At 38.6% G+C, this 27,992-nt stretch overlaps 1 protein-coding gene across 4 annotated transcripts; it reads left to right on the forward strand.

Annotated features, from left to right (window-relative positions):
• The first annotated feature begins 10 nt into the window (after positions 1-10).
• On the forward strand, positions 11-27,992 carry LOC145136194 (GATA transcription factor 25-like). 4 transcript variants are annotated; one of them, XM_079070374.1, is made up of 8 exons: positions 11-380; positions 793-876; positions 960-1,090; positions 1,933-2,061; positions 2,166-2,274; positions 2,903-2,977; positions 4,381-4,435; positions 27,975-27,992. In XM_079070374.1, exons 1-7 carry the CDS (start codon positions 69-71, stop codon positions 4,432-4,434), a joined length of 894 nt encoding a protein of 297 aa, XP_078926500.1. In that variant the 5' UTR covers positions 11-68; the 3' UTR covers position 4,435; positions 27,975-27,992. The 4 variants fall into 4 exon arrangements, with proteins under 4 accessions (XP_078926500.1, XP_078926499.1, XP_078926498.1 ...); XM_079070373.1 differs by lacking the exon at positions 27,975-27,992 and adding an exon at positions 7,601-7,657; XM_079070372.1 differs by lacking the exon at positions 27,975-27,992 and adding an exon at positions 4,744-4,875.

Consider the following 27,992-nt stretch of genomic DNA (forward strand, 5'->3'; position numbering starts at 1 on the left):
TGCCCCCCTCTCAAAACCTATACATTACAGAGGTAGTCACTTGTACTAACTATTCTTCAAAACCTATAATGTACGGGAAGTCGACTGTGAGTGAGTTTGGTGGGAATCCGCCTGTGGTTAGTAGCACCACCGAGTCGGAAGTAATTCGGGGCCATCCCGATGGAGTCGGTAGCAATGGAGTTGATTCGATTGACGACCGGAATGTCTCATACGGGCTCGACGACGCGGACGGCGGGAGTGATGACATTTGTGATTTTGAGGGAATCGATGGGGTTGTTTACTCGGACCTCTCCGTAATGCCGAGGGGAGACGCCGGTGACCAGCTCACTCTCTCTTATTGTGGCCAAGTCTACGTCTTCGACAATGTCACAACGGACAAGGTCAAAATATTGACTCTTGTTTTCATCGTTTACTGTGTAAAGTTAATGTTTCTATGCAATAAAATTTGTATGTGGGATCATAATTGTATTTTTGACTGAAAACTAGAATGAGAAGAAAATAGAAATTTGGAGCTTCTTTTTTTTTCACTTGGTTATGTTGGTTTTGACAAGCTGAATTCGCTTTTGGGTTCCTTGATGGAGTTTTTGAGTTAGTCTGTATAACACAAGTAAAACGTGGGGGTTTTGTATTTATGAACGTTGATGATGTGGTTGTTGGAAAGAGTAATTAATGTTTTGTTAGGGTAGATTGACAAAGAAAACTCTATACTGATGAGCGATCAATCTTGAAATATGAGTTTATTTATTTTTATCTGTGGGTTTGAAATGTTTGATTGATGATGACAATTGACAGGTGCAAAAGGTGTTTTTACATCTTGGGGGATGCGAATTCCCAGTTGGTCAGCAAGGTGCAGAATTAGCATACCAAAATGAGAGAGTAATAATTCTTAATTGCATTTGGCATTTGGCATGTGTGACGTGTGTAATTAAAATTAAAATTGAATTTGTTTTGCGGTTCAGGATTTTGATTATCTTGCTCGCTGTAGCGACCCTCGCAGAGCTGCTTCTCTGAGCAGGTTCCGTCAAAAGAGGAAAGAACGTTGCTTTGAGAAGAAGATCAGATACAATGTTCGTCAAGAAGTTGCTCTTAGGTAACAACATAACATAACATGACATATAGTATTCAAAACCATTCATTAGCTCTCAAATTTTAAATAATATAAAGACGTATCTTGTATCTGAAAGGGACTTGGTTCTTTGCACTTTATAATATTCTAGACACAAAAACAACACAACTGATTGCAGAAACCATATCTGCTTATTTGAAGTTATATATATATATATATATATATATATATATATATATATATATATATATATATATATCACTACTTGATTTAGAGTTTAAATATATGCCCGATGAATGATATAAAGTTATGGTTTCCTTTTTACTTTAGTTACTAATTGTGCATATGTTTCAATCAAGCTCCTATTTGATTGTTAGCAGAAACATAGATGCTTCATTTGTTTGATGTTTTTATAGTAGGATTTGCTTGTCTCTTACGGAAGGTTGTATCTTGTACATGGAGTTTGGTTGATATTATTATTTCCTGTATTTTGGCTTCACTAACTTTCACTTCTTCAGTTCTTTGTGTATTATAACATCACATTTTAGTTTCATTATATTACAACATTGTACTTTCAAATATTTTTCTTATTAATTTGTTGTTATCTACCCAATTATAGCATTGTACTTGATATTTTGCTTATTATACTTGGAAAAATCTACTCAATTGTAGGACTGAAATATACTTTGTAGTTTAGTGACATTGCTATAATTGGGTAGATTCGTGAAATAAAAGTAATAAAGATATGAATGACTATTTATTGTGTTTAACCTTAATAATAGTTACAAATTTTGTATTGTTTATATAGACGAGGGAGCATTTGGTAGATATTCATGTAAAGTTGATCTGTGTTGTCTTCACTTCAGGATGAAGCGTAAGAAAGGCCAATTTGTAACATCCCAAAAGGAAAAGGAAAAGGAAAAGGAATCTGGTCCCTGGAACACTGCTGCAGAGGCTGAGGGTGGAGCAGAAGATGAGATGGCAGTCACAACTATGTGAGTTATATAAGTTTTGCCTCATTAATTATTTATCCATGCATGTATAAGTTAATGGGAATGTCAGAATATTAATACTAATTTGAATGGGTGTTGGTGTTCAGATCATGTGGTCATTGTGGTATTTGGTCCAAGGACACCCCTATGATGCGACGAGGCCCAGATGGTCCTAGGACTCTTTGCAATGCCTGCGGACTTTTCTGGGCAAACAGGGTTCGCATCTTTCATTTTTCCTGGTTTTTAAATAAATTATTTTACTATTATGCCAATGATAAGATCTTTTGCACACATGGGAAATTAAGAGTGAGCCTAAACAAACACCACCCACCATAATTAAATCATCTTCTTCCCCATGCTCCTAATGGTTGCAAACAAAGTACCAATTTTCTTTATACCAACCACATTTAGGCTTGCAAGCCTGGCAAATTGCAATACCATGTATATGTGTATTTTGATATCCTACAACAAAACAAAAATAAATTATTATCTCTTAATTGATCATCACATTTACTTATTAATTTATTTATCATACTAATTTACTATAATACAAATATTTTTGTACTATGTAGCACAGCCATAACGATGAAATATTTCATGTTTAGCGACAAGTTAATACAAATCAAATATATATAGTTTCCTTAAACTATCATAGCATTATTTATAATTCATTAAAGTGATTATTATAGTAATTATAATACATAAAAGTAGCATTATGTAGTTTCCTATTTGGGGATTGAGGTCACACACACGGTGTACATTTTAACAACTAAACACAAATATATTTTGCATTTTGGTCTCTGAGTACAAACTTACTATTATGATTTAAAAAACTTCCTGACAGGGCACAATGAGGGACCTTTCAAAGAAATCCAGTGATCATTCTTCTTCTCTAGCTCAACAGGTCTACAATTGTAAGGTACTATAATTCTTCCTTGCTAGGCCATTTACACATATCACCATTATTATGCTGCTCATACAATAAATCTCTTTTTGCCTCTAACTATCTCCAAGAATACCAAGGTGGCGTTTGGTTTGTAGAATGTTCTTTTTAAGAAATGGAATCCGTTAAAGAAATTGGAAATTGAAGAAATCACAATTTGTGAGTGTTTGGTTGGCAGGAAATGGAATGGAATTTACTAATAAAATTTAAAATTTTATTTTTATAGATATATGTTGTTCATCTATAATTGAGTTTTTGTTTCTATTTATTACAATATACACTGAGTGTATTTTTGTCTTTTAATAAAAAAATAAATACTGAAATTGGGTTCCTTCCATCACCTAGGAATGGTGAAATCCATTGGATATGGAGTTCAAAAGATTTTGATGGAAATGAGTTGTGTCTAGGGCTGCAAACGAGCCGAGCCGAGATCGAGCCTGACCAGGCTCGGGCTCGGCTCGTTTAAATATTTATAGGCTCGAGCTCGAGCTCGGCTCGTTTCGAGCCTTGTGGTACAAAGCTCGAGATCGGCTCGTTAAGAATTGTACGGGCTCGGGCTCGGTTTGGGCTCGGCTCGTATACGGTATACTGTAATTTCCTAAAATGGTATTTATTAAATTATTATTTATTTTAATATATAAAAATAAAAATAATTTTTTTATTATATATATGTAGGCTCGTTTAGGCTCGCGAGCCTAATCGAGCCAAGTAACAGAGGCTCGAGCTCGAGCTCGTCTAATAAACAAGCCTAATATTAAGCTCGAGCTCGGCTCGGGCTCGTTTAAAATCGATCTCTAGTCGAGCTTTTAACGATTCGATCTCGAGTAGCTCACGAGTAGCTTGGCTCGTTTGCACCCCTAGTTGTGTCCATTTGACAACCAAACACACCATGGAATGGAATCTCAAATTCCAATTCTGGTGGAATTTGCAAACCAAACACGCCCTATGACAAAGGACCACAAGTTGTTGAATATTTGATTCAAGTAAACTGCAGTGTTGATCCCCGTGTTATATCATTGTTTTTTGGATATTCTTCTTAAAAAAGAGTATTTAATTTAAATTTTTTTTTCATTTTGGTCCCTATTTAACTGTTTCTTAACGTTTTTCGTCTATGGCTCATTTAAGTTAACGACCATTTCGTTAAATCCATAAAAAGAAGACTATCACTATCTCCCCCTCACACCCACCCACCCACCCACAAACACACACTTTAAGAATCATAGAATTATGCGTAATTACATTATTTTGGTTTGGTGGGAAATTTTGTAGTGTGTCAATTGCACAAAGTTTGTACAACAGAAGAAGCTGTTGTATCGTGAGTAGTTACATAATAACATACATGACTGACTCTCCATTTCCATGTTGTAATGTTGTTGTAGGATGAGTACATGCCTAGATGCAGTAATGCTTCTGAGCTGGGGTTTGGTAACTGAGGTGATACCATTACCACCTGCTTCTCTTCTCTTATCTTCTCTTGCATATATGTTGGTTATAAATATATCAATATCAAACTAATAGACCTTTGTACCTTACTTTACTTGGTGTACATATGCATTTGATGGATTTAATCCGCAAATCTGACCTCAAACTCCTTACTCTCTTGGGGTCTTTTTTAAAAATCCCCAGCATACTTAAGTAAAGACTGAAACTTAACTTTGATATACTTCTCTGCTTCTATTGCTTGTCATTAGTCTTTTTTTTTTTTTTTTTTTTTTTTTTTTTTTTTTTTTTTTAATATGCAGGCAGCTATATGCATTTTTGTTTTGTTTTGTTGGTTCCATTTATAAATATGTAAATTCAGGGTCATGATGTGATTGTGGTGTAATGAAATACCTCATGGAAGTGCCAAAAAATTAAACATAAGTTCCCAAGTTGGTATATTTGAAAATTTATAAGTATAGGGGCTGAAGCTTTTTTTATTATTTTTTTTTATTATTTTTTTTTAAGTTTAAGCGGTCGAGTGATATACATTTAGGGATGCAAATGGGGGTGGATATTGGCGGAGGCTGCAATCTCCATCCCCGTACCCCACCTCCAATCCCAATACCATCCATGTCCCTGCTAAGCCGCAACAAGTGGGGTGAAAAAGATACCCTACAGATATGGGGAATACAATGAATACCGACAAAATTGCAAAAACGGTCCCTGTCGTTGTCAAAATTATGCGGTTTTGGTCCAATAAGGTTTGATGGTGCACTAGTGGTCTAATTTTAGATACCTTTGTGGATTTGGTCCCTATGTCGTTAATTTTAACAGGTTGACTGTTAACTTTTTTAAATCATTATTTTACCCTTAGAGACCATTTATGCAATTGAGTCTTTTTACCAAACCATAGGGACCATTTTTGTATATCTTCCTTTTAACTTTATTGAACTATTATATTAGATATTTTTAATTTCTTTTTATAGGATTATTATATATTAATAAATATTATTTTTAATATATAATATTTAATATATTAATAATATTTTTGATTGGCGTATTGATTTCTTTTAATTAATTCTTTTTTAATTTCTTTTTTATTGGATTATTATATATTAATAAATATTATTTTTAATATTAAATATTTATATATATTAATGAATATTACTTTATGGGATTATTAACTTCTTTTAGTTATTTTTTTTAATTTCTATTGTATTAATTCTTTTTTTTTCAGACCCTTGAGACATTTTTAACAAAATCACTATTTTCGGACCGAGTGATAGTGGTGATGTTATCCAAAATATGCTATTTCTCATATATTTAAAATAAATTAGAAGATGAGGGTTTTTGGGCATTGTTCTTGAAATTTTGTTGGATTAATTTCTTTTTTTTTAACTTTTTTTTATTATAGTAATTCTTTTTTTTTTTAAATTGTTATATATGAATAAATATTATTTTAAATATATAATACTAATATATTAATGAATCTTAGTTCATCAGACTATTGATATTTATAATTATTTTTTTAATATTTATTTGAATTATCGTATATTAATAAACTGGAAATTAAGTAATCTAACAACATTTTAATGTGTATTTGAAGAAATTAACCAATTTTTTTAGCAAAAATAACCACTTCGTCCGGAATGGGCATTCCGGACAATAGCATATTTTGGACAACACCACCACTATCACTCGGTCCGAAAATTGTGGTTTTGTCCAAAATATGTTTCAAACTCGGTCCGACCAAAAAGAATTAATACAATAGAAATATAAAGTAATATCCATTAATATATATTAATCCCATAAATCATATTAATCCCATAAAGTAATATTCATTAATATATATATATATATATATATATATATATATATATATATATATATATATATATATATATATATATATATATACTAGATGTGTGCCCGCGCAAAGCAGCGGCGATAAATAGTTTTTTTAGCGAATAGTTTTCTTACGGGAAAATAATTATTAGATTATGTTATTAGTTATTATGTAATAAGAAAAATTACCACTTTTAATTAAAATATTTACGTTTAGAACTTATTTTTATATTGTGTCTATACATTTGATGTAAATTAAATATTATCTGTATCTAGTTGAAGAAATGTAAATTAACTTATATTGATGAATTTAATATTTTAAAATTGTTATTTTGCTTTAAATTAATTTTTTAATAACTTTCCTTAATTCAAGTGTTCAAAATTTTGGTAAGTATTAATGATTTTGTTATGCATAATTGATTTGTACAAAAAGCTTTGTATTTTGTACCTCTTAAAATTCAAGATATGACTAATATGCTTTACATATAGTATAAGATATATATATATATATATATATATATATATATATATATATATATATATAATATTAAAAATAATATTTATTAATATATAATAATCCAATAAAAAAGAATTAATCCAATAAAAAAATTAAAAAAGAATTAATTAAAAGAAATCAATACTCCAATAAAATATTATTATTATTATATTAAATATTATATATTAAAAATAATATTTATTAATATATAATAATCCAATAAAAAGAATTAATCCACAAAAAAGAAATAAAAAAATTAATTAAAAAAAACTAATATATAATACTTCAATTAAGTTAAAAAGAAGATATGCAGAAATGGTCCATATGGTTTGTGTTGGGTTTGAGAAGTTGCGTCATTGGGCCTTTACTTCGGTCCATATTAGTCACGTTCTGGGCCTGTCCAATCGTGCTTAGTTTATTAGGGTTTAATATAAAAGATGCATGCATGCATCGTTCTCATTACGCTTTTGAATTAATTATTCTCTTGATTGTACTGTAACCCTAGCACACCTCTATAGTAGAAGTTCTTTATCGAACTCTTCTGAGGTGTGACAGATTAATTATTCAGCACTTGTTTGATCTATCGTGAGTTTGTATTTTTATTTGCTTTCTTGATTTGCTTGTTAAGAATCTATTCTGATCTTAAAAGAGTTTTCAACTCATCAATTGATATCAGAGCAGAAGGCTGTGTAAATCATACGCATCTCTTCTGTTTGAAGCATATTTTTAGGGTTTCCGCTTTTATTGAATCTGTTGAAGCCGTCATCTCTTCATTGACGTTGTTCATAGATCTCGATATTACCCTAATACCGCTTTACAAGTCTGATTCTTGACAGGTTATCAAAACAAATCATCATGTCACACGACGACTCTTATTCCAACTCCATTAACATCTCCAACAGATCTACCACGAGAATCCCGATTTTATATACTCAAGATTATGAAGTCTGGACGCATTACTTTGAAGACTATGTTCTTGGCTCAGAAGAAAATGGGTATCTAATCTGGGAGGCTATTACCTTGGGCCCGTTTGTTCATTCTGGAACAAATAAAACCATCAAGACGCAAAAGGAATATAATCAGCTTATGATCGACGTGGAGAAAGTTCCTCAAGACGAGAAGGACAAACTGATGAGCAACATCAAAGCCATGAGAATGATCAGATTTACCTTACAATCTGATACTTTTCGTCTGGTCAGTTCATTCACGACGGCAAAACAAATCTGGGATAGGCTTAAGGAGCTATATTCCACCGATGAGGATCTGGAGCATTCAATTCAAACTCTTCTGCTTTCGGAATTCGGTGACTTCAAGCAAAAGCAAGAAGAAAAACTCATTCAGGCGTTCGATCGTTTCAATCATCTTCTCAGCAAGATAATCAAGCACGGAATCGGAAGAGAAGTGGTCGAAAAGAAGGTCACTTTTATGAATAGCCTAAGACCCGAATGGATGGTGGTGGTTTCGACTGTGAAAGCTCATGAACAGTTCAAAACCTATTCACTGGCGAAGCTTGTGGGAATACTCAAGTCACTGGCGAAGCTTGTGGGAATACTCAAGTCACAACTTCTCCGCTCCCTACACTCCACAGCAAAACGACGTTGTTGAAAGACGAAATCGTTCCTTGTGCGAAGCCGCCCGAACCATGCTTAGCTTCGCTTCTCTTCCACTATATTTCTGGGCTGATGCAATTTCTGCTGCTTGCTATACTCAGAACCGAACATTCCTCAATAATCGATTTTCTATCACTCTTTATGAAATTCTAAATAATCGCAAGCCTAACGTCAAGTTTTTCCATGTTTTTGGTTCCAGGTGCTTCATCTTTAACTCTAAAGAGAACCGAAACAAGTTTGATGTAAAAGCTGATGAAAGGATTTTTCTTGGCTACTCTCTCACCTCCAAGGCATATAGGGTTCTGAATAAACGTTCAAAGAAAATCGAGGAAACATATTATGTCACATTTGATGATAATTACATTAAGAAACTTCCATCCATCGAAGGCTCAATGGAAGAAATCTTTCCAAAAACATGTCAAGTCTCGATTCCAATATCCAATCTCTTTGAAGAATATATGTTGCTCTTTGATGAACCGGAGAACACCATTCTCTTTGAAGCAAAAGCAGCTGATAATAAGGGTGACAACTTGAAAAAGATAATCGACGAAGCCACAAAAGCTATGGAAAGCGAACCTCAAGGTCCAAGCGAACCTCAAGGTCCAAGCGAACCTCAAGTTCCAAGCGAACCTACACAAGCACGCTCCATATTCCAGGGGGAGGGTTCGTCTACACCAAAGAAAACTGATTTGCCCTTCCAGGAGGAGAACTCATCTCCAACTATAAACAATGGAAATCCAATCGAGGGGGAGAATTCTGAACCTGAAATTGAACTTGTTTCGTCATTCGAGGGGGAGACTCATAATACAAATGACGAAGATGTTCAATCAGAATTTGAAGAAGAAATAAATGTTGAATTGGATCCTGCCTATGATCCAAACTTCCATCCACTCACAAAATGGACAAGAGATCATCCGAAAACTCAAGTTATTGGTGAATCATCTGAGGTAGTTCTTACACGCTCTCAACTGAAAGCGAAGCAAACTGCTTTATTCTCTCAAGTGGAATTCTGCATGTTTAATTCGTTTGTCTCCAAAATCGAACCGAAAACAGTTAACACGGCACTTGATCACTCTGATTGGGTACATGCTATGTGAGCGAAACCGAGTGTGGAGACTAATTCGTACACCAAAGGATGCATCCGTGGTTGGATTAAAATGGGTATTCCGGAACAAGATGGATAAAGAAGGGAATGTGATATGCAACAAAGCAAGGCTTGTGGTGAAGAGATATTGTCAGGAAGAAGGAATAGAATATGAAGAAACCTTCGCTCCAGTAGCAAGGTTAGAATCAGTACGGATCTTTCTGGCATACGCTGCTCACAAAATTTTGAAGTTTTTCAAATGGACGTCAAGTGTGCGTTCTTAAATGGTGAACTAGAAGAGACCGTGTACGTTGAGCAACCACCGGGATTTGTGAACGAAAAGTATCCTAATCATTGCTACATTCTGGACAAAGCAGTCTATGGTCTGAAGCAAGCCCCTAGAGCCTGGAATGAAACGTTAACTCGTTTTCTTAAAATGTCAAAATTCAAACAAGGTTCGGTTGACGCAACCTTCTTTCGGAAGAAAGAGGGTGACCATTTAATGATCGTCCAAATCTATGTCGATGACATCATCTTCGGTTCTACGAATCCTAGCCTAACGGCTGAATTCCGGAAGCTGATGGAGACTAAGTTTGAGATGAGCTCAATGGGTCCGATTTACTTTTTTCTTGGTTTGAACATTAGACAGGGACCAGAAGGCATATTTATTAATCAAGAGGCTTACACAAAGACCTTATTGACGAAGTTCGGTATGATGGGAGATTCTAAAGTTAAGGTTCCAATGGCATTCGGAACGAAGCTAACACCTTCTCTTGAGAAACCGGCTGCTGATATGACCCTCTATCGTCAAATGATAGGGTCTCTAATGTATCTAACAACTAGTAGACCAGACATTATGTTTTCTGTCTGTTATTGTGCCAGGTTCCAAGCTAATCCATGCGAACCTCATATGGTGGCTGTTAAAAATATCTTTAGATATTTGAAACGAACCTCGTCTCTCGGTCTCTGGTACCCTGTGAAATCAGGCTTCTTTGTTCAAGCCTTCTCCGATGCTGATCTTGGAGGGTGTGGTCTGGACCGAAAGAGCACAACTGGCGGGTGTCAATTTCTTGATGGAAAACTAGTCAGCTGGCAGTCCAAGAAACAAACGTGCGTGTCCTTATCTACGGCCGAAGCTGAATACATCGTCGCAACATCTTGCACTTCACAGGTCATATGGATACAAAGCCAACTTAGGGATTATGGCCTGAACATGAAAAAGATTCCCCTCTATTGTGACTCAAAAAGCGCTATTCGAATATGTCACAACCCAGTGCAACACTCAAAAACGAAACATATAGCACTAAGGTACAACTTTATCAAGGATCACGTAGAAGATGGTAACGTTGAAATCCACTTTGTTCGATCTACTGATCAATTAGCTGACATCTTCACAAAAGCCTTACCTGAAGCAAGCTTTAATAAAATACTCCACGGGTTGGGAGTGATGGAAGCTGAATCGGTACCGAAATTTTTTTCGCCTCATTTAAATTTGACAAGCGAAATAGAGCGAATGCTCGGTCTATTTCCGTTCCGGATTTTTCGGGAACCGAAATGAACCGAACGCTCGGTCCATTTCGCTTCATTACTGCAAAGGTGAAATTTCGGTTGTATGTTTTGTACACTTATTTTTTCTTTTCTGTTTTTATATCCTTTTCAGAAAAATCTAAAATACAAAAATATTTTTCTTCTTTTGTTTTTATGTCATTTTTTTTTGAATTATCAAAAAATACAAAAATATTTTTTTTTCTGTTTTTTAGATCTATCAAAACACACAAATACTTTCTTGTATTTCTTATTTGGATTCTATTAAACTCACTGCGTGGCTCAACCATGAAACATGGGGAAGGTATACATTCTTACTCTATATACTAGCTAAGTGTCCCTAGAAGCATGCTGCTGCATGTTGACCAAAGCCTCACAAACTCTAAGTGAAGCCTTACTGATTCGATATATACAAATCGTTTCTTCCCAATCAGGCTGGAAAATCACTTAAGTAATGAGCTACCTTACTCTTCTCATATTGAGTTAAGAGTTATCTGCTCGGTCCTTACTATATAGCAGAGGTACTTTCGGTTCCTTAAACACCTTTACACTTTTCTCCATTTCATTACGCTTCATAATCGTAACCCTTGAGACTCTCAGCGTTTACCACTGAGGTTTATGGTTACACAAAAATCTGTGTTAATGATCTTAGTTTCGTTTCACCATGTACTAAGTGAAACCCACAATCTAATACCTTAACTGAATTGACGGTGACCAATCAAACATTCTAGTTTTTCACCCATGTATTAACGAAACCACTTTTGTGGTCGGTAACATGAAATCTCTTTTATTTTACTTTATGAGATCTTTACGAAATGCACCAACACAAGGACATTTCTACCCAAAAGATCCAGTTGTATTTTTGTTTTGAGATTTCTAAAATTTATCACCAAGTCACTGAAAAATGAACCCACCTACTTGATGTTTTTGGCTACACTGGCCACACAAGTAATTCACTCAACTTTCGGTCTTATATCAAGGTCCGTAGTTCAGTTGACGCGAAAGCCACCCTTATAACCGAATCTTGAAAAGATGCCTTTCATTGCTTCTTAACAAGCATTTGATCGTACTTCAACGGGAAACCACACAGACACTTCTCAGTCTCTCTTGACTTTGAAGGAAGAGATTCGTGCCCGGGATCCACAGTTTTGTGTCTTTAAAAGACATCACTAACATCCCACATAAATAACTTGCTTTATTTCTTTCTCTTTGGCACACTCTTGCATGAAGATCTTTATGATCTTTCAAATGTCTAGTTCGAGGTACTAATGGTAATTTTCATTCATGTTATTTCGCCTCTTCTTCACTGGTGATCTTATATGTTAAAAGGCGAAAGGAGCCTGGTTCATTTATTTGATCTAAGAAAGGAAGCAAGATTCGTTTCTTTGGAAGTTGAAACATCTCAATAATATGAAGAGACGCATAATGGATAAGTTTCAAATAAAGGCGCGTGAGAGATGGATCGTCACCTATTGTCACGCCGACTGAAACGCTTTTTGGGGGTTTACAGTTGTCAAATCACGCCCAATTAGGCGTCGTTTCCGACATCTCAGCTACGTTATCATCATTGATTTTATCTCTCATGGATATCGTATAAAAGGATTCTTTATTATTCCTTTTTACTTTACCATTCACATACTCTCTCAAGAATTCAAACGGCGAAAACTGTCTTTACTGTTCATCTTCCTCTTCAAGCTTCAACAATGGCGGACTCATCTTCTGTTCACGAACAAACCGCTCAGTCTTCATTCCTCACAATCAATCCTAACCAAAACCTAATCATTGACTTGACGCCGCACAAGTATGATTCTTTTATGTTGCAGGTGGTTGATTGTCTCAAGTACTCGTCATTGGTACATGCTCTTTCTACAGTCGAATGTGTGCCGATGTCTCTTCTCTCTCAAGTTTATTCTTCTGCGAAGTATCTCAAGGCGGAGGAACGCATTACGTTCGAGATATTTGATAAGAAGTCTTCGGTGTCAAAAGTTAGGTTTTGTACTCTTTTGAAGCTTCCTTATGGTGACTCAACGGTGAACCCATAATCGATTACGACTGCACAACTTTTCGAGATGTTTTACAAAATGGAGTACAATGATCTTCTCTTCACCATTACCTCCACCCCTCTCCACCGAAACAACCACCACCACAACCGAACCACCTGTTGATGTCAACGCATCTGATGCGGGGGCAACGACTTCTGATTTCGAAATTCCTGTTACCTCTAAACCACTTTCTCCACTCCAATCCGAAGAATCTGATATTGTTCTTGGTGGGACGGAAATGGATTTTGATTCTTTTCACTACAGTCCCTACACAGTTCAAAGTGATGATGGTGATGATGATGCCCTGTCACCAAGAGGCATCTCAAGGAATTAAATGAAAAGCTTGACACTTTGCTCGCTTCTTCGTCTCAGTCTTCCACTCCGGCTTATTCTGATGCTGCTATTCAAGCCTTGGTAGCCACCTTGGTTCAACAGCATGACAGTTATATCCAGAAAGCAACCCAAGCCGTCGAGGAATCCACTACGACTGCGACCGAAAAAGTCGAAAAACTAATGGCTGATGCTAAACAATTTTTGCAGTCTCTACAAGCTGAGTCACAGCAACAGGTGACCACAATGAACTCTTCTGTCGAGAAGCTTGTTTCTTCTCTCCAAGCCGAACTGCTAAAGCTTGATACCATTCGCTCTGCAATCCAATCTGATCATTCGGCGCTCCATCAGTCCATCAACTCTCATTTAGACAAACTCCAGGCTGACCTCGCCATGGAAAACAAAGTGATGGATGAGCTCGCCCAACAAGCCACTTCGCTCAAAACAAAGTCTCTCAAGCTCACCCAAGCCCGAAAGGAGATTGATGATCTCACAACCGAATGAGCGTTGGTAAAACCCTCTGTTGCTGATGTTCATGCTATTTACTTGATACTCTGGATGCCCATGATGTTGTTCTCACAATCACCGTTAGGAGGCGCTTAGCTGAAAAACTGCGTCCAGCTCTTGGCCTTCTTTGTAAAATCAAGGGTGTTTCAGAGGAAGATGTCCCTCCAAAACAAGGGGGAGAAGCAACTCAACCTCCACCAAAACCAATTTCAACAACCGAACCTCCTCCAGTTAAACCAAGTGTCAGCACATAACCGAAGGTTAATGAAGCTTCGGGTTCTACTGTTCAAGACAAGGGAAAAGGGATTGTTAATGAAAGTGGAGAAGAAGAAGATGTGAATCAAGAAGGGTCGTTAAAGCAAACCCGCAAAACTGAAGAGAGGGAGAGAAAAGCTAAACAGGACCATGACATTTTGGAACGAAGTAAAACTCTTTATCCATTATGGACTTTGGACAACCTACTGAAAGAAGCGATTGAATCCCCAAGTACTCATTGGCTCCAGTCATGTCCTTTGACTTGGTTAACTCCAAAGACATGCAATTCGATATGCCTATCACCCGAAGGGCTTTCGTCTTTCACTGTTTTGAGTCAATCGTTTCTGTTCCCTCACCAGACCCAAAGGTTGATAGAGATCTAATCGATTATTACCTTACTTTCTCGCAACCTCAGCATTTGACCTGGAGTGCAAAGAAAATTACCACGGTTAGGGTCTTGAAACCAGTCGCTGCGGGGAAGTTCATCAATGTGAAATTCCATGTTACTCGTGGATCAGATGATTCGGTTTATGAATTTTCTCTTGCTGATCTGCCGAATCTCAACCCTCATGACTGGATTTTATTGGCTAACATTTTGCTGTCAAATGAGCAGAAGTACGAAGCCATTCTTGATCACATAAAGAGAATGTTGGTTTCGTATATTCATGAAGTAGCGAAGCTTGATCAGGCAATTGATGCTGCTCTAAGGAAGAAATCTTCTATCAAACCCATTGGCAAGGTCAGTGATGTGAACAAAATGAGTATGGGCAAGATTGACACCGAACACCTAACGGTGATGTTTACGAAAAATGTTGGAAGTTCGGCTACTCCAATAAAGTGCCTGTTCGCTTTATCTGACAAGCATCTGTTCTCAACTGTCGCCCTTGAACACATTCTGGACATAGTCAACAAATGTAAATCTAATGACGATGCTGCAAAGAAGATCTTCAATGACATGATTTCGTGGTATCTCAACTTTCGTCGTACTATTCTAGCGATGATACCGAAGCTGTTTAAGACCGTTAAGAAGAATATTCAGGTTGTGCCAAACTAATCTCTCGCCTCAATTGACGCAAAGGGGGAGAATGTTGGGTTTGAGAAGTTGTGTCATTGGGCCTTTACTTCGGTCCATATTAGTCACGTTCTGGGCCTGTCCAGTCGTGCTTAGTTTATTAGGGTTTAGTATAAAAGGTGCATGCATGCATCATTCTCATTACGCTTTTGAATTAATTATTCTCTTGATTGTACTGTAACCGTAGCACACCTCTATAGTAGAAGTTCTTTATCGAGCTCTTCTGAGGTGTGACAGATTAATCATTCAGCACTTGTTTGATCTATCGTGAGTGTGTTTTTATTTGATTTCTTGATTTGCTTGTTAAGAATCTATTCGATCTTAAAAGAGTTTTCAACTCATCAGTTTGGTAAAAAGACTCAATTGCAGAAATGGTCTCTGAGGGTAAAATAATCATTATAAAAAAATTAACAGTCAAACTGTTAAAGTTAACGACATAGGGACCAAATCTGCACAAGGTATCCAAAATTGGACCACTGGTGCACCATCAAACATTTTTGGACCAAAACCACATGATTTTGACAACCATGGGGACCATTTTTGCAATTTTGTCATGAATACCAATTTAGTAGAATGGTGCAATTGTTGTTGTTGTTGTTGATTTTTTTTAATCTAAATTAAAAAAAGACAATAATCATGACAATTAAAATGTTCCCGTTTTCATACTTTATTATAATAGATGACAAAGTACAAAAAATCACTATATTTTCATGTTTGTTAAAAAACTAATATAAAAACAATTATAAATTTCACTATTAAGTTCTTGTTTTAAAAATAATCTTTGACCTTCATTGTCATCAAATCATCATAAATTAATTACCAAAGGGCTTGTAGCCTAGCGGTATCAGGTGTAATGGAAGGGAAATTAAGTAATTTAACCCTTATAAATGACATTTTTGACAAAAATGACCATTTTATTATTATTATTTTTTTGTTTGTAAAGTAACAATATTCTTCGGAACACATTGTTTTGGAGAGGTCTGTGGAATTCCGGAGTACGATTCCAAACCAATGGTTCCGAAACACATTTGACTTTTTTTGTGTGTGTGTGTGCGTGTAACATTGTGGCTTTTCGATTAGTTTTGATTTTATAAATAAAAAATGAATAAAAAAAATATAATGTATAAGTTTTGCTTTCATAAAATGTATAACTTTTGGTTTTATAAAATATAAAGTGCAATTAAAATCAACAAACAACTAATAAATACATAAACTAAATAAAGGATGTGTTTGTAGGTCATATTACAAGTACGATATTCAAATTATCTTTGTCCTTGTACCATAAAAAATTTCCGCTAGTCGTTTTGTATAACCCATAGCCCATGGACCGGTGGTTTTACCCTCTACATAAATCGATTTCCCGGTAATCAACGCCTCCAGGAACCAACAAAAACACACCACAATCCCCTCTGCTGCCAATCTGTTGTAGTATGTCTGGGGCCTTTTCGAGGGTCATCTTGAAACTCTCAAGTGGGATTGAATCAGTTGGTTCGGTACCCCAGTAGTTGACTCCCACTAGCAGTTTGTGGATGCGGGCTCTCATACCTATAAATCAATCATCATTTTCCGAACAGTAGCCACCCTTCCAATGACTATCGTATATAGTCATTTGGAATGTCTTAAAATCCAAAGCACCCAAAAACCAATGAGTATGTAGTATATTGATTGGGATGTAAAGCTACAAAAAAGTTTAGAAATAATAAATTAGTATACAAATACTCAGGTAATGTAATCCAAACAAAATTATACCGTATCACACTCTGCCCAAGCTGGGTAAACAGATCCATTAGCCATGTCACTCCAGTCAAATGTATCAGTGTTGTAAGCTGACGGCACAACCATCCATCGATCATCATCCGTTCTACGCTCTAGCAGCAATAAGATCCACATCATGATGTGCTGCCAATTAAATTTTTTGCAGTAAAGTTAGTATTGTTATTAGAAGTGTAGTACGTAATGAGAAAATAATTATATTACTTACATCACATGACAACCATCCTCCATGACTATCCGCATATAACCATGTCCAAAACTCAAGCGTAGGAAAACCGATCAAATAATTGTGACCAAACAACAACGAACCATCCCATTCTTTATATACAGTGTGTATGGTAGGATCTAAAAGATTGTCCAACGATGTTGGTTGTTGCCGTGTAACACATTTCCTCTTCATTTGTGTCCATGACGACTTATACCATATGGACATAACTTTTTGGGGACTTATACCGGAGACGGCTACTCGTGCCGTCATTCAGCAGGTGTTCGGGGGTGCTTAAGACATAATTATGCTCCCATAAGTCATTGTCATTGTAGTATTCATGTACGGTTCAAGAATGTATACTTGTAAGCGATGCAAAAACATAACGACCATAAACGATGAAATAATTAAAAATGTACCTCCATCCCCTTCGAGGTACCAACATCGTCTCCGTGAGTCTTATTGATACCTTTTAGAACCATGGCTAAAATAGCTCCATGCTCTGCTAAACGCTCATCCTGAGATCTCAACTGCTAGTGACATCCACGGGCCTCATTTTTCAACTGACGGACCTCATTTTGCAAGTCACTAATAATTCGGTCATTGTCAGTTGATGGGTCAGCGGCCGACGGTGGTGGTAGTGGCCGGTGAGATGGATCATCTATATGTGCCTTCTTTTCTTGAGGCTCATGGGTAGGGGAGTTTTTGGGTGATGGTGTTAGTGAAGGTGCCCTGTGAACTTCATTGTCGGGAAAATCAAGGCAATCAATCCATACCGAGCTAACTATCCACATTCAGCACGCATCTCATCTTCTGTCGGCTCCAACTTCTGTACGAGTCTATTATCCTGCTAACATAAATTATAAAATTATAAATAAACATAAATTATAAAATAACTAAATATTTAAATAATAAAGTAACCATACGTCGCCGATTTGTAAAAACTGGTTGTAGTGAGTCTTTTGTAAAGACCTCAATTTTGACCATGCAACAGCCCGAAGGATCACGTGACAACCCGGATTGGACGAGAGTCTACACTTTGTGGAAGAACCTGTTGAAATCATGGACCGGGAAGTGAAGCGTATGAAGCAGAGCCGCATCTCGATAGTGAAGGTTCGCTGGAATGCCAAGCGAGGTCCTGAATTCACTTGGGAGCGCGAGGATTCAATGAGGCAGAAGTACCCTCACCTCTTTCCAAATTCATGATTGTACTCTATCCTTGAATTTCGGGACGAAATTCCCTCTAACGGGGGGATGATGTGACAACCCGAAACTTCTACCTTGTACATTTAGTCAACTTTATCAATGCTAAGCTTGTTTTATTGACTTCTTGCACTGTTTAGAGTCTGTTTGAGCATTCTAAGCTTAGTACATCAAGGGACCAAGTGTTAGAATGGGTCAACTAAAGTTCCAAACCATCAATCAAGCCATAAACCCTCAAGTGAGGAGTTTACGGCCAGGACCCATGAGTTTACGGCCGTAAACTCATGATGGCCGTAAACCTATGCTGGCCGTAAACTCTGATGGCCGTAAACTCCACCTATAAGTTGGATGTTTGGTTCATTTTCTGCACTCTTTCCTTTCTAAGGTTTGGAACTCGAAAACTCTCTCAAGAAATCATAGGATTTTGCTTCAAAAACTCTCATAATGTAAGTAAATCCTTCCATCTAAGTGTTAATATTTCTCTTCTCCATGAATCATCATTGATTTCATCCATGGATTTCATCTTTGAGTCTAGATCTTCGAAGATTCTCAAGAACATCAAGAACACTTAGGTGTTTTGGGCTGAAAACACCCTTTCTTGCCTTCAAATCGTAAGTATGACTTCCTTATACTTGATATCTAGTATGAAACCATGATTAGCACCTTGAATTCATCCAAGAACACTGTTCAAAGTGAGTTTACGGCCAAGAGCATCTCCCTTGGCCGTAAACCCTTATTAGAGGTGCAAATGGGGTCGTAACTCTTCCTAAGGCTTGGACTTAAGGCTAGAACACTTCCTTGTGGACTGTAAGACCTTAAAAACACCCTTTCGAGCACAAATCATCATGAGTTTACGGTCGTAAACTCTTGTGGCCGTGAACTCATGGCCGTAAACCCTGGTGGCCGTAAACACCTGGCCGTAAACCCTGGTGGTCGTGAACACCTGGCCGTAAACACAATAGGGTGGCCTTAAACTCCTTAGATGCAATCCTTTATGGTTATAACACTTCTATATGAGTGTTTCCTAGCCCCTATGGTGTTTCACTCACTTGATTAGTTGTGTAAACACTAATTATATTCATTTGTGTCCTTGTATGATTATTAGGATCTGTGTGTGCTCAAGTTTCCACTTGGCATCTAGCATCCTATACCACTCTTTCATCCAAACTACTCACTGCAGGTGAGTTCATACCCCTACATTTTCCGTGTTTTTAATGTTTTCAGGGGGGAATACAAGCTAAACATAAATGTTTTCAAAACTCATGCAATTCTCATACTTTAACCCTTTTGTACTGTGTTGAGCATAAGGGACGTTTTCACTAAAATTGCATAGTTTTTCCGGACTCGATATTCACTACGTTATACATGCAAACTATAATCGGTATAGTTTGGGATTTTCTAAACATAACAAGTACAGAAACTTTCACTACTAAACATATGCACTAAGACAGAAACAGTTTACAGTTTACAGTTTACATCACTACTTTATCATGGTATTCATAACTGTAATTATCACTACATACGGTATACATACGGATTTTCACTACGGTAGAACGCTACTACACTACATGTAAACTAGATTGTACGATACTGTGAGGCACTACTTCAATACTGTACCCTCAGGTGTACAGGGATAAATCCTATCATAGTATAACCAGAGTCTCCTGGAGGGAGAGCGTGAGATTTGTGAATAGATATATTCGGGACTGACAATTCCACACCCGAACTGCTAGCTACAGTTGGGCAGACATGCCTAGGGTGACAAATGTCATTTAACTCGACGCCTGAAGAGCGTTGGAAAGGTCTCTAGTCATATCAAGTATGGTTATACGACTCACAATATGTATAAATCACTCTTGGTTTACAAACTGTCATTCTTCAACAGTTTTATTTTACTAAATAGAACTAATACACACTACAACTGGAGAATTTCCAGGGTTTTTAAACAGAATCGATCATACAATGGTTTCACGTACGAAATACTTATGCATCATGATTAGCATTAGCTAGTCACATGAAGCATTATTTTCGCATATCACTATAGTTTTCAGTAACGAACATTCATGGTTTTATACAGAATTGAAAACACTACATTTTCACTAAAGAAAATATCGGATTTTCTTGAAACGATACGAACACCTTTGCGAGCTCATCAACAAGTTTCAAACTGATGTAAACATTTTTATTTAAGTATTCACTGTAATGGTTGTGTTGCTATGATTGCTATTATTCATTGGTTGTGATGCTACACATGACGTCCTCCACCCCAGAACGTTTCCACCATTTCGGTTTTGGGGTGTGACAGATTGGTATCAGAGCCCTTGTTTATAGCGAACTAGTATACCAAACCTTACATGGTATACAACTATAAACACTAAGGGGCCTAAGTGCTCTACACTAAAAGTATACTTTCAAAAATATAAGTATTTTTATAAAAAGTATACGAGCATGCATACATAACAGGCTTCGTGACATTAGCAGATCAAAACAAAAAGTAGTTGGATGTTGGAACGCTGCGGTTAAACCTGGGCAGTTATGTAATCATGTCTAGGGTGAATATAGCCTGATCAACTATATTCAGTCGAGACATGACCAACATTCATCATAAAATACTATAGGAGTATTTTAGCTAGAGCCAAATTCTGTATATAGATTCATTCCAAGTGTTACTACCTCTTCTTCCTTAAGCGATAATTTAATTGCATTAGTAAATTTTCTGTGCTTATCGATTGGTAGAACATTTTATTATCAGGATGAGATATATCTTGTTCTATATATATCTCGAGGACTTACCATCCTCTTCTTCCTGATTGTTTCTAGAACAAGATGCCTCCCTGACCAAGACCCATCAGAAGAAACGACGACACTCCACCACCACCACCGCCTCCTCAGTTCGACCCCGTCATGTTCCAGGCAGCAGTTACCGCCGCTGTAACCGCAGCAATGACACAAGTGAACTCTGGTGGGGCTGGAGGTGGAACCGACCCCCAGCGGCAAGACGGAAGTCAGGGACATCAAAAGAAGTGTTCCTACAAGGATTTCATGACCGCAAAACCCAAGCCCTTCGACGGGAATGGAGGTGTTATCACTCTAACTCGATGGTTCGAGAAGATCGAATCCATCTTCGAAATTTGCGCCTGTTCCGAAGCCAACAAGGTGAAGTTCGCCGCCTGCACCTTTACCGACAGAGCCTTGACCTGGTGGAATGGTCGAGTCAAAACCCTAACCCTGCCAGTGGCTAATGCCATGGGTTGGGAAAGAATGAAGGAACTCATGCTTGCGGAATACTGCCCAAGGGGAGAAGTGCAAAAGTTGGAGCACGAACTCTGGAACTTGAAGATGAAGGGTTCCGACATCGCTGCCTACACCGCTAGATTCTGTGATCTGGCTCTCCTCTGTCCGGGAATGGTCACCCCGGAAAGCAAGAAAATCGAGAGGTACATCTGGGGACTGACACAACCAACCAAAGGAAATGTCTTGGCTGCTAGACCGACCACGTTTGAGAGCGCCAAGGATCTGGCACAGACTCTGATCGATCATGGGATCGATCTGGACGAGGCATCAGTGGTCGTCGAGCCACAAAAGGAGAGTGGCGAGAAGAAGAAGAAATTTTGGAACAAACGCAAGGTCCAGTCTCCTCAGGAGCCCTCCAAGAAGCAACAAACAGTGGTAGTTCACGCTGCTACTACTCCTACTGCTACTCCCACTGCTGTTCCAACCACCCAAGCTCCTACCGGTGGCTATACTGGAAACCTACCCCTGTGCAACAAGTGTAACTTTCATCATCACGGACCCTGCCGTGAATTGAAATGCAACAACTATGGAAGGAAGGGACACACAGCTTGATACTGCAAGACACCTGTTCAACCAACCAACTAGGCTCCTGGGTCCGGTGCTGGTCAAGCCTGCTATGGTTGTGGAGAGGTTGGGCACTTCAAAAGAAACTGCCCCAAAGTGACAACGAGCGGCAATACAGGAAGAGTGCTGGCGATGGGCCAAGAGGAAGCAGTCGCTGATCCTACCGTTGTTACGGGTACGTTCCTCCTTGACAACTCTTATGCATGCATTCTCTTCGATTCTGGTGCGGAGAGGAGTTTTGTTAGTCATGCATTCAAACATCTAATCAAATGTAAATCCCAACCTCTAACCGAAACATTTACCGTCGAGATGGCTAACAGAAAGAAAGAGAGCACTAACGACATATTCATAGGCTGTACTCTTACTCTAGACGGTCATTCCTTTTCCATCAACCTTATGCCGGTATCCATTAAGAGTTTTGATGTCATTATCGGCATGGATTGGTTAAGCCCCAATCGTGCTGATATCCTTTGCTACGAGAAGGCTATCCGTCTCAATCTTCCCTCTGGCGAAGCCCTCACTATTTTCAGTGATAAACTCAGTTCGAGCCTTCGTATCATTTCATGCATCAAGGCCCAGAAGTATCTGCGGAAGGAGTGCCATGCATTCCTAGCTCATGTTGTCGATGAGACACAAAAAGTTAAAGACCTCGAGAGTCTTCCCAAAGTCTGCAACTTTCCTGATGTCTTCCCCGAAGATCTTCCAGGAATCCCTCCCGAGCGTCAAGTCGAGTTTCGCATCGACTTAATCCCCGGAGCTACTCCCGTAGCTAAATCCCCTTATCGTTTAACGCCGACAGAAATGCAAGAGTTATCCAGCCAGCTCAATGAGCTGATCAGGAAAGGATTCATAAGGCCGAGTTCCTCACCCTGGGGAGCCCCGATTTTATTCGTAAAGAAGAAGGATGGATCCTTTCGGATGTGCATCGACTACCGAGAGCTGAACAAGCTCACCATCAAGAACCGATATCCCCTACCCAGAATCGACGACCTCTTCGACCAACTTCAGGGAGCCAGTTACTTTTCGAAGATAGACCTAAGATCAGGGTATCATCAGTTACGGGTTCACGAGAATGATGTGCCCAAGACAGCATTCCGAACTCGCTATGGACACTACGAGTTTGTAGTAATGCCCTTCGGTCTAACCAACGCACCAGCAGTATTCATGGACCTGATGAATCGGGTGTGCCGCCCTTTCCTAGATAAGTTTGTAATTGTGTTCATCGATGATATACTCGTCTATTCCCGAAGCGAAGAAGATCATAGACAGCACTTGAGGCTAGTGTTAGAAACACTAAGGACGGAGAAGCTTTATGCAAAATTCTCTAAGTGCGAATTCTGGATCCGAAAAGTAGCTTGCCTTGGTCACGTGGTAAGAGAGGAAGACATACACGTGGACCCTTCCAAAATCAAAGCGATCGAGAATTGGTCTGCACCAAAGACACCCACATAAATCCGACAATTCTTGGGTCTCGCAGGCTATTATCGCAGATTCATCCAGAACTTCTCCAAAATCGCTAAGCCTTTAACTACCCTGACACAGAAAGATGTAACCTTTATTTGGGGAGTCAAGCAAGACACTGCGTTTCAAACATTGAAGCAGGCCCTATGCAACGCACCTATCTTGTCCCTGGCCGAAGGGACAGAAGACTTCGTTGTCTACTGTGATGCATCCAATCAGGGCCTAGGCTGTGTGCTCATGCAACGAGGAAAGGTTATCGCCTATGCCTCGAGGCAGTTGAAAACGCACGAGGTCAATTACACAACTCACGATCTAGAGTTGGGAGCCGTGGTCTTTGCATTAAAGATCTGGAGGCACTATCTCTATGGAACCAAGTGCACTATTTTCACCGATCATAAGAGCTTGCAGCACATCTTCGATCAGAAGGAGCTAAACATGAGGCAACAACGATGGGTAGAGTTACTCAGTGACTACGAGTGCGAAATTCGCTACCATCCCGGCAAGGCCAACGTGGTAGCAGATGCCCTCAGTCGGAAGGAGCATTCAGGGCGAAAGGTGAAAGCATTAACGATGACTATTCATTCCCATTTATCCGCACAAATCAGAGAGGCTCAGCTGGAAGCCTTGAAACCAGAGAAGGTGGCGAATGAAGCCTTGCGGGGAATGGACAAGAACTTGGAGATCAAGGGAGACGGAGTGTACTATTTCATGAACCGGATCTGGACCCCAAAGTTCGGCGGGTACAGAGAGGTTGTCATGAATGAGGCTCACAAGACGAAATACTCCGTTCACCCAGGTTCAGATAAGATGTACCTGGATCTCAAACAACTCTACTGGTGGCCAAACATGAAAGCGGAAATTGCAACCTTCGTGGGCAAGTGCTTGACTTGCGCCAAGGTGAAGGTGGAATATCAAAAGCCCTCAGGTTTACTTCAGCAGCCAGAAATACCTGAGTGGAAGTGGGAAAGGATAACAATGGATTTTATCACTAAGTTACCCAGATCTCCGAGTGGGCACGACGCCATCTGGGTAATTGTCGATCGACTGACTAAATCCGCCCACTTCCTGCCAATCAAAGAAAATTTCAAGATGGAGAGACTCATGCGGATCTACATTCGAGAAGTAGTTCACCTTCATGGGGTACCTGTATCCATTATCTCCGACCGAGATAGCAGGTTCACCTCGAGATTTTGGCAATCGCTACAGAAGGCTCTTGGAACTAAGTTGGATATGAGCACGACTTATCATCCATAGACAGATGGACAGAGTGAGAGAACAATCCAGACATCGGAAGATATGTTGAGAGCCTGTGTCATTGACTTTGGCACGTCATGGGACGCTCACCTTCCTCTAGTCGAGTTTTCCTACAACAACAACTACCATACCAGCATCAAGGCTGCGCCGTTTGAAGCCCTCTATGGCCGTAAGTGCAGATCCCCTCTGTGCTGGGCTGAAGTGGGTGACACGCAACTAGCCAGGGGTCAAGTCCCCGACAGTACTCTCACTGGTCCTGAGATCATCCGAGAGACAACTGAAAAGATTATACAAATCCGGGAACGACTGAAGGCCTCGCGAGATAGAAAAAAGAGCTACGCCGATAAGAGACGAAAACCCTTGGAATTTCAGGTGGGTGACAACGTCCTTTTGAAGGTCTCACCCTGGAAAGGCATGATACGTTTCGGAAAACGTGGAAAGCTAAACGCAAGGTACATTAGACCGTTTGAGATCCTTGCTAGGATCGGTCCCGTAGCATACAAACTCCAGTTACCCCGAGAGCTCAGCAACATCCATCCCGTCTTCCACGTATCGAACCTCAATAAATGTCTGTCTGATGAGACACTTGTGATTCCACTTGACGAGATCGAATTGGACGAGAGTCTACACTTTGTGGAAGAACCTGTTGAAATCATGGACCGGGAAGTCAAGCGTACGAAGCAGAGCCGCATCCCGATAGTGAAGGTTCGCTGGAATGTCAAGCGAGGTCCTGAATTCACTTGGGAGCGCGAGGATTCAATGAGGCAGAAGTACCCTCACCTCTTTCCAAATTCATGATTGTACTCTATCCTTGAATTTCGGGACGAAATTCCCTCTAACGGGGGGATGATGTGACAACCCGGAACTTCTACCTTGTACATTTAGTCAACTTTATCAATGCTAAGCTTGTTTTTATTGACTTCTTGCACTGTTTAGAGTCTATTTGAGCGTTCTAAGCTTAGTACATCAAGGGACCAAGTGTTAGAATGGGTCAACTAAAGTTCCAAACCATCAATCAAGCCATAAACCCTCAAGTGAGGAGTTTACGGCCAGGACCCATGAGTTTACGGCCGTAAACCCATGCTGGCCGTAAACTCTGATGGCCGTAAACTCCACCTATAAGTAGGATGTTTGGTTCATTTTCTGCACTCTTTCCTTTCTAAGGTTTGGAACTCGAAAACTCTCTGAAGAAATCATAGGATTTTGCTTTAAAAACTCTCATAATGTAAGTAAATCCTTCCATCTAAGTGTTAATACTTCTCTTCTCCATGAATCATCATTGATTTCATCCATGGATTTCATCTTTGAGTCAAGATCTTCGAAGATTCTCATGAACATCAAGAATACTTAGGTGTTTTGGGCTGAAAACACCCTTTCTTGCCTTCAAATCGTAAGTATGACTTCCTTATACTTGATATCTAGTATGAAACCATGATTAGCACCTTGAATTCATCCAAGAACACTGTTTAAAGTGAGTTTACGGCCAAGAGCATCTCCCTTGTCCGTAAACCCTTATTAGAGGTGCAAATGGGGTCGTAACTCTTCCTAAGGCTTGGACTTAAGGCTAGAACACTTCCTTGTGGACTGTAAGACCTTAAAAACACCCTTTCGAGCACAAATCATCATGAATTTACGGTCGTAAACTCTTGTGGCCGTGAACTCATGGCCGTAAACCCTGGTGACCGTAAACACCTGGCCGTAAACCCTGGTGGCCGTGAACACCTGGCCGTAAACACAATAGGGTGGCCTTAAACTCCTTAGATGCAATCCTTTGTGGTTATAACACTTCTATATGAGTGTTTCCTAGCCCCTATGGTGTTTCACTCACTTGATTAGTTGTGTAAACACTAATTATATTCATTTGTGTCCTTGTATGCTTATTAGGATCTGTGTGTGCTCAAGTTTCCACTTGGCATCTAGCATCCTATACCACTCTTTCATCCAAACTACTCACTGCAGGTGAGTTCATACCCCTACATTTTCCGTGTTTTTAATGTTTTCAGGGGGGAATACAAGCTAAACATAAATGTTTTCAAAACTCATGCAATTCTCATACTTTAACCCTTTTGTACTGTGTTGAGCATAAGGGACGTTTTCACTAAAATTGCATAGTTTTTCCGGACTCGATATTTACTACGTTATACATGCAAACTATAATCGGTATAGTTTGGGATTTTCTAAACATAACAAGTACAGAAACTTTCACTACTAAACATATGCACTAAGACAGAAACAGTTTACAGTTTACAGTTTACATCACTACTTTATCATGGTATTCATAACTGTAATTATCACTACATACGGTATACATACGGATTTTCACTACGGTAGAACGCTACTACACTACATGTAAACTAGATTGTACGATACTGTGAGGCGCTACTTCAATACTGTACCCTCAGGTGTACAGGGATAAATCCTATCATAGTATAACCAGAGTCTCCTGGAGGGAGAGCGTGAGATTTGTGAATAGATCTATTCGGGACTGACAATCCCACACCCGAACTGCTAGCTACAGTTGGGCAGGCATGCCTAGGGTGACAAATGTCATTTAACTCGACGCCTGAAGAACGTTGGAAAGGTCTCTAGTCATATCAAGTATGGTTATACGACTCACAATATGTATAAATCACTCTTGGTTTACAAACTGTCATTCTTCAACAATTTTATTTTACTAAATAGAACTAATACACACTACAACTGGAGAATTTCCAGGGTTTTTAAACAGAATCGATCATACAATGGTTTCACGTACGAAATACTTATGCATCATGATTAGCATTAGCTAGTCACATGAAGCATTATTTTCACATATCACTATAGTTTTCAGTAACGAACATTCATGGTTTTATACAGAATTGAAAACACTACATTTTCACTAAAGAAAATATCGGATTTTCTTGAAACGATACAAACACCTTTGCGATCTCATCAACAAGTTTTCATTACAAAATACCGCTTATGAACTCACCAGCTTTATGCTGATATTTTTAAACTGCTTGTATTATCAGGAAATCAGTAGACAGGTA

The sequence above is a fragment of the Lactuca virosa genome, chromosome 9 (genome assembly GCF_052849685.1).
Source record: "Lactuca virosa cultivar CGN04683 chromosome 9, Lactuca_virosa_CGN04683_v6, whole genome shotgun sequence".
Lineage (NCBI taxonomy): Eukaryota > Viridiplantae > Streptophyta > Magnoliopsida > Asterales > Asteraceae > Lactuca > Lactuca virosa.

Bases quoted from the DNA above. Each gene is read 5' to 3' on its own strand.
- LOC145136194 (XM_079070374.1), top strand. From the start codon at position 69: ATGTACGGGAAGTCGACTGTGAGTGAGTTTGGTGGGAATCCGCCTGTG. The intron at 2,062-2,165 runs GTGAGTTATATA...GTTGGTGTTCAG, and splicing joins GAGATGGCAGTCACAACTAT to ATCATGTGGTCATTGTGGTA. The intron at 2,978-4,380 runs GTACTATAATTC...ATGTTGTTGTAG, and splicing joins AACAGGTCTACAATTGTAAG to GATGAGTACATGCCTAGATG.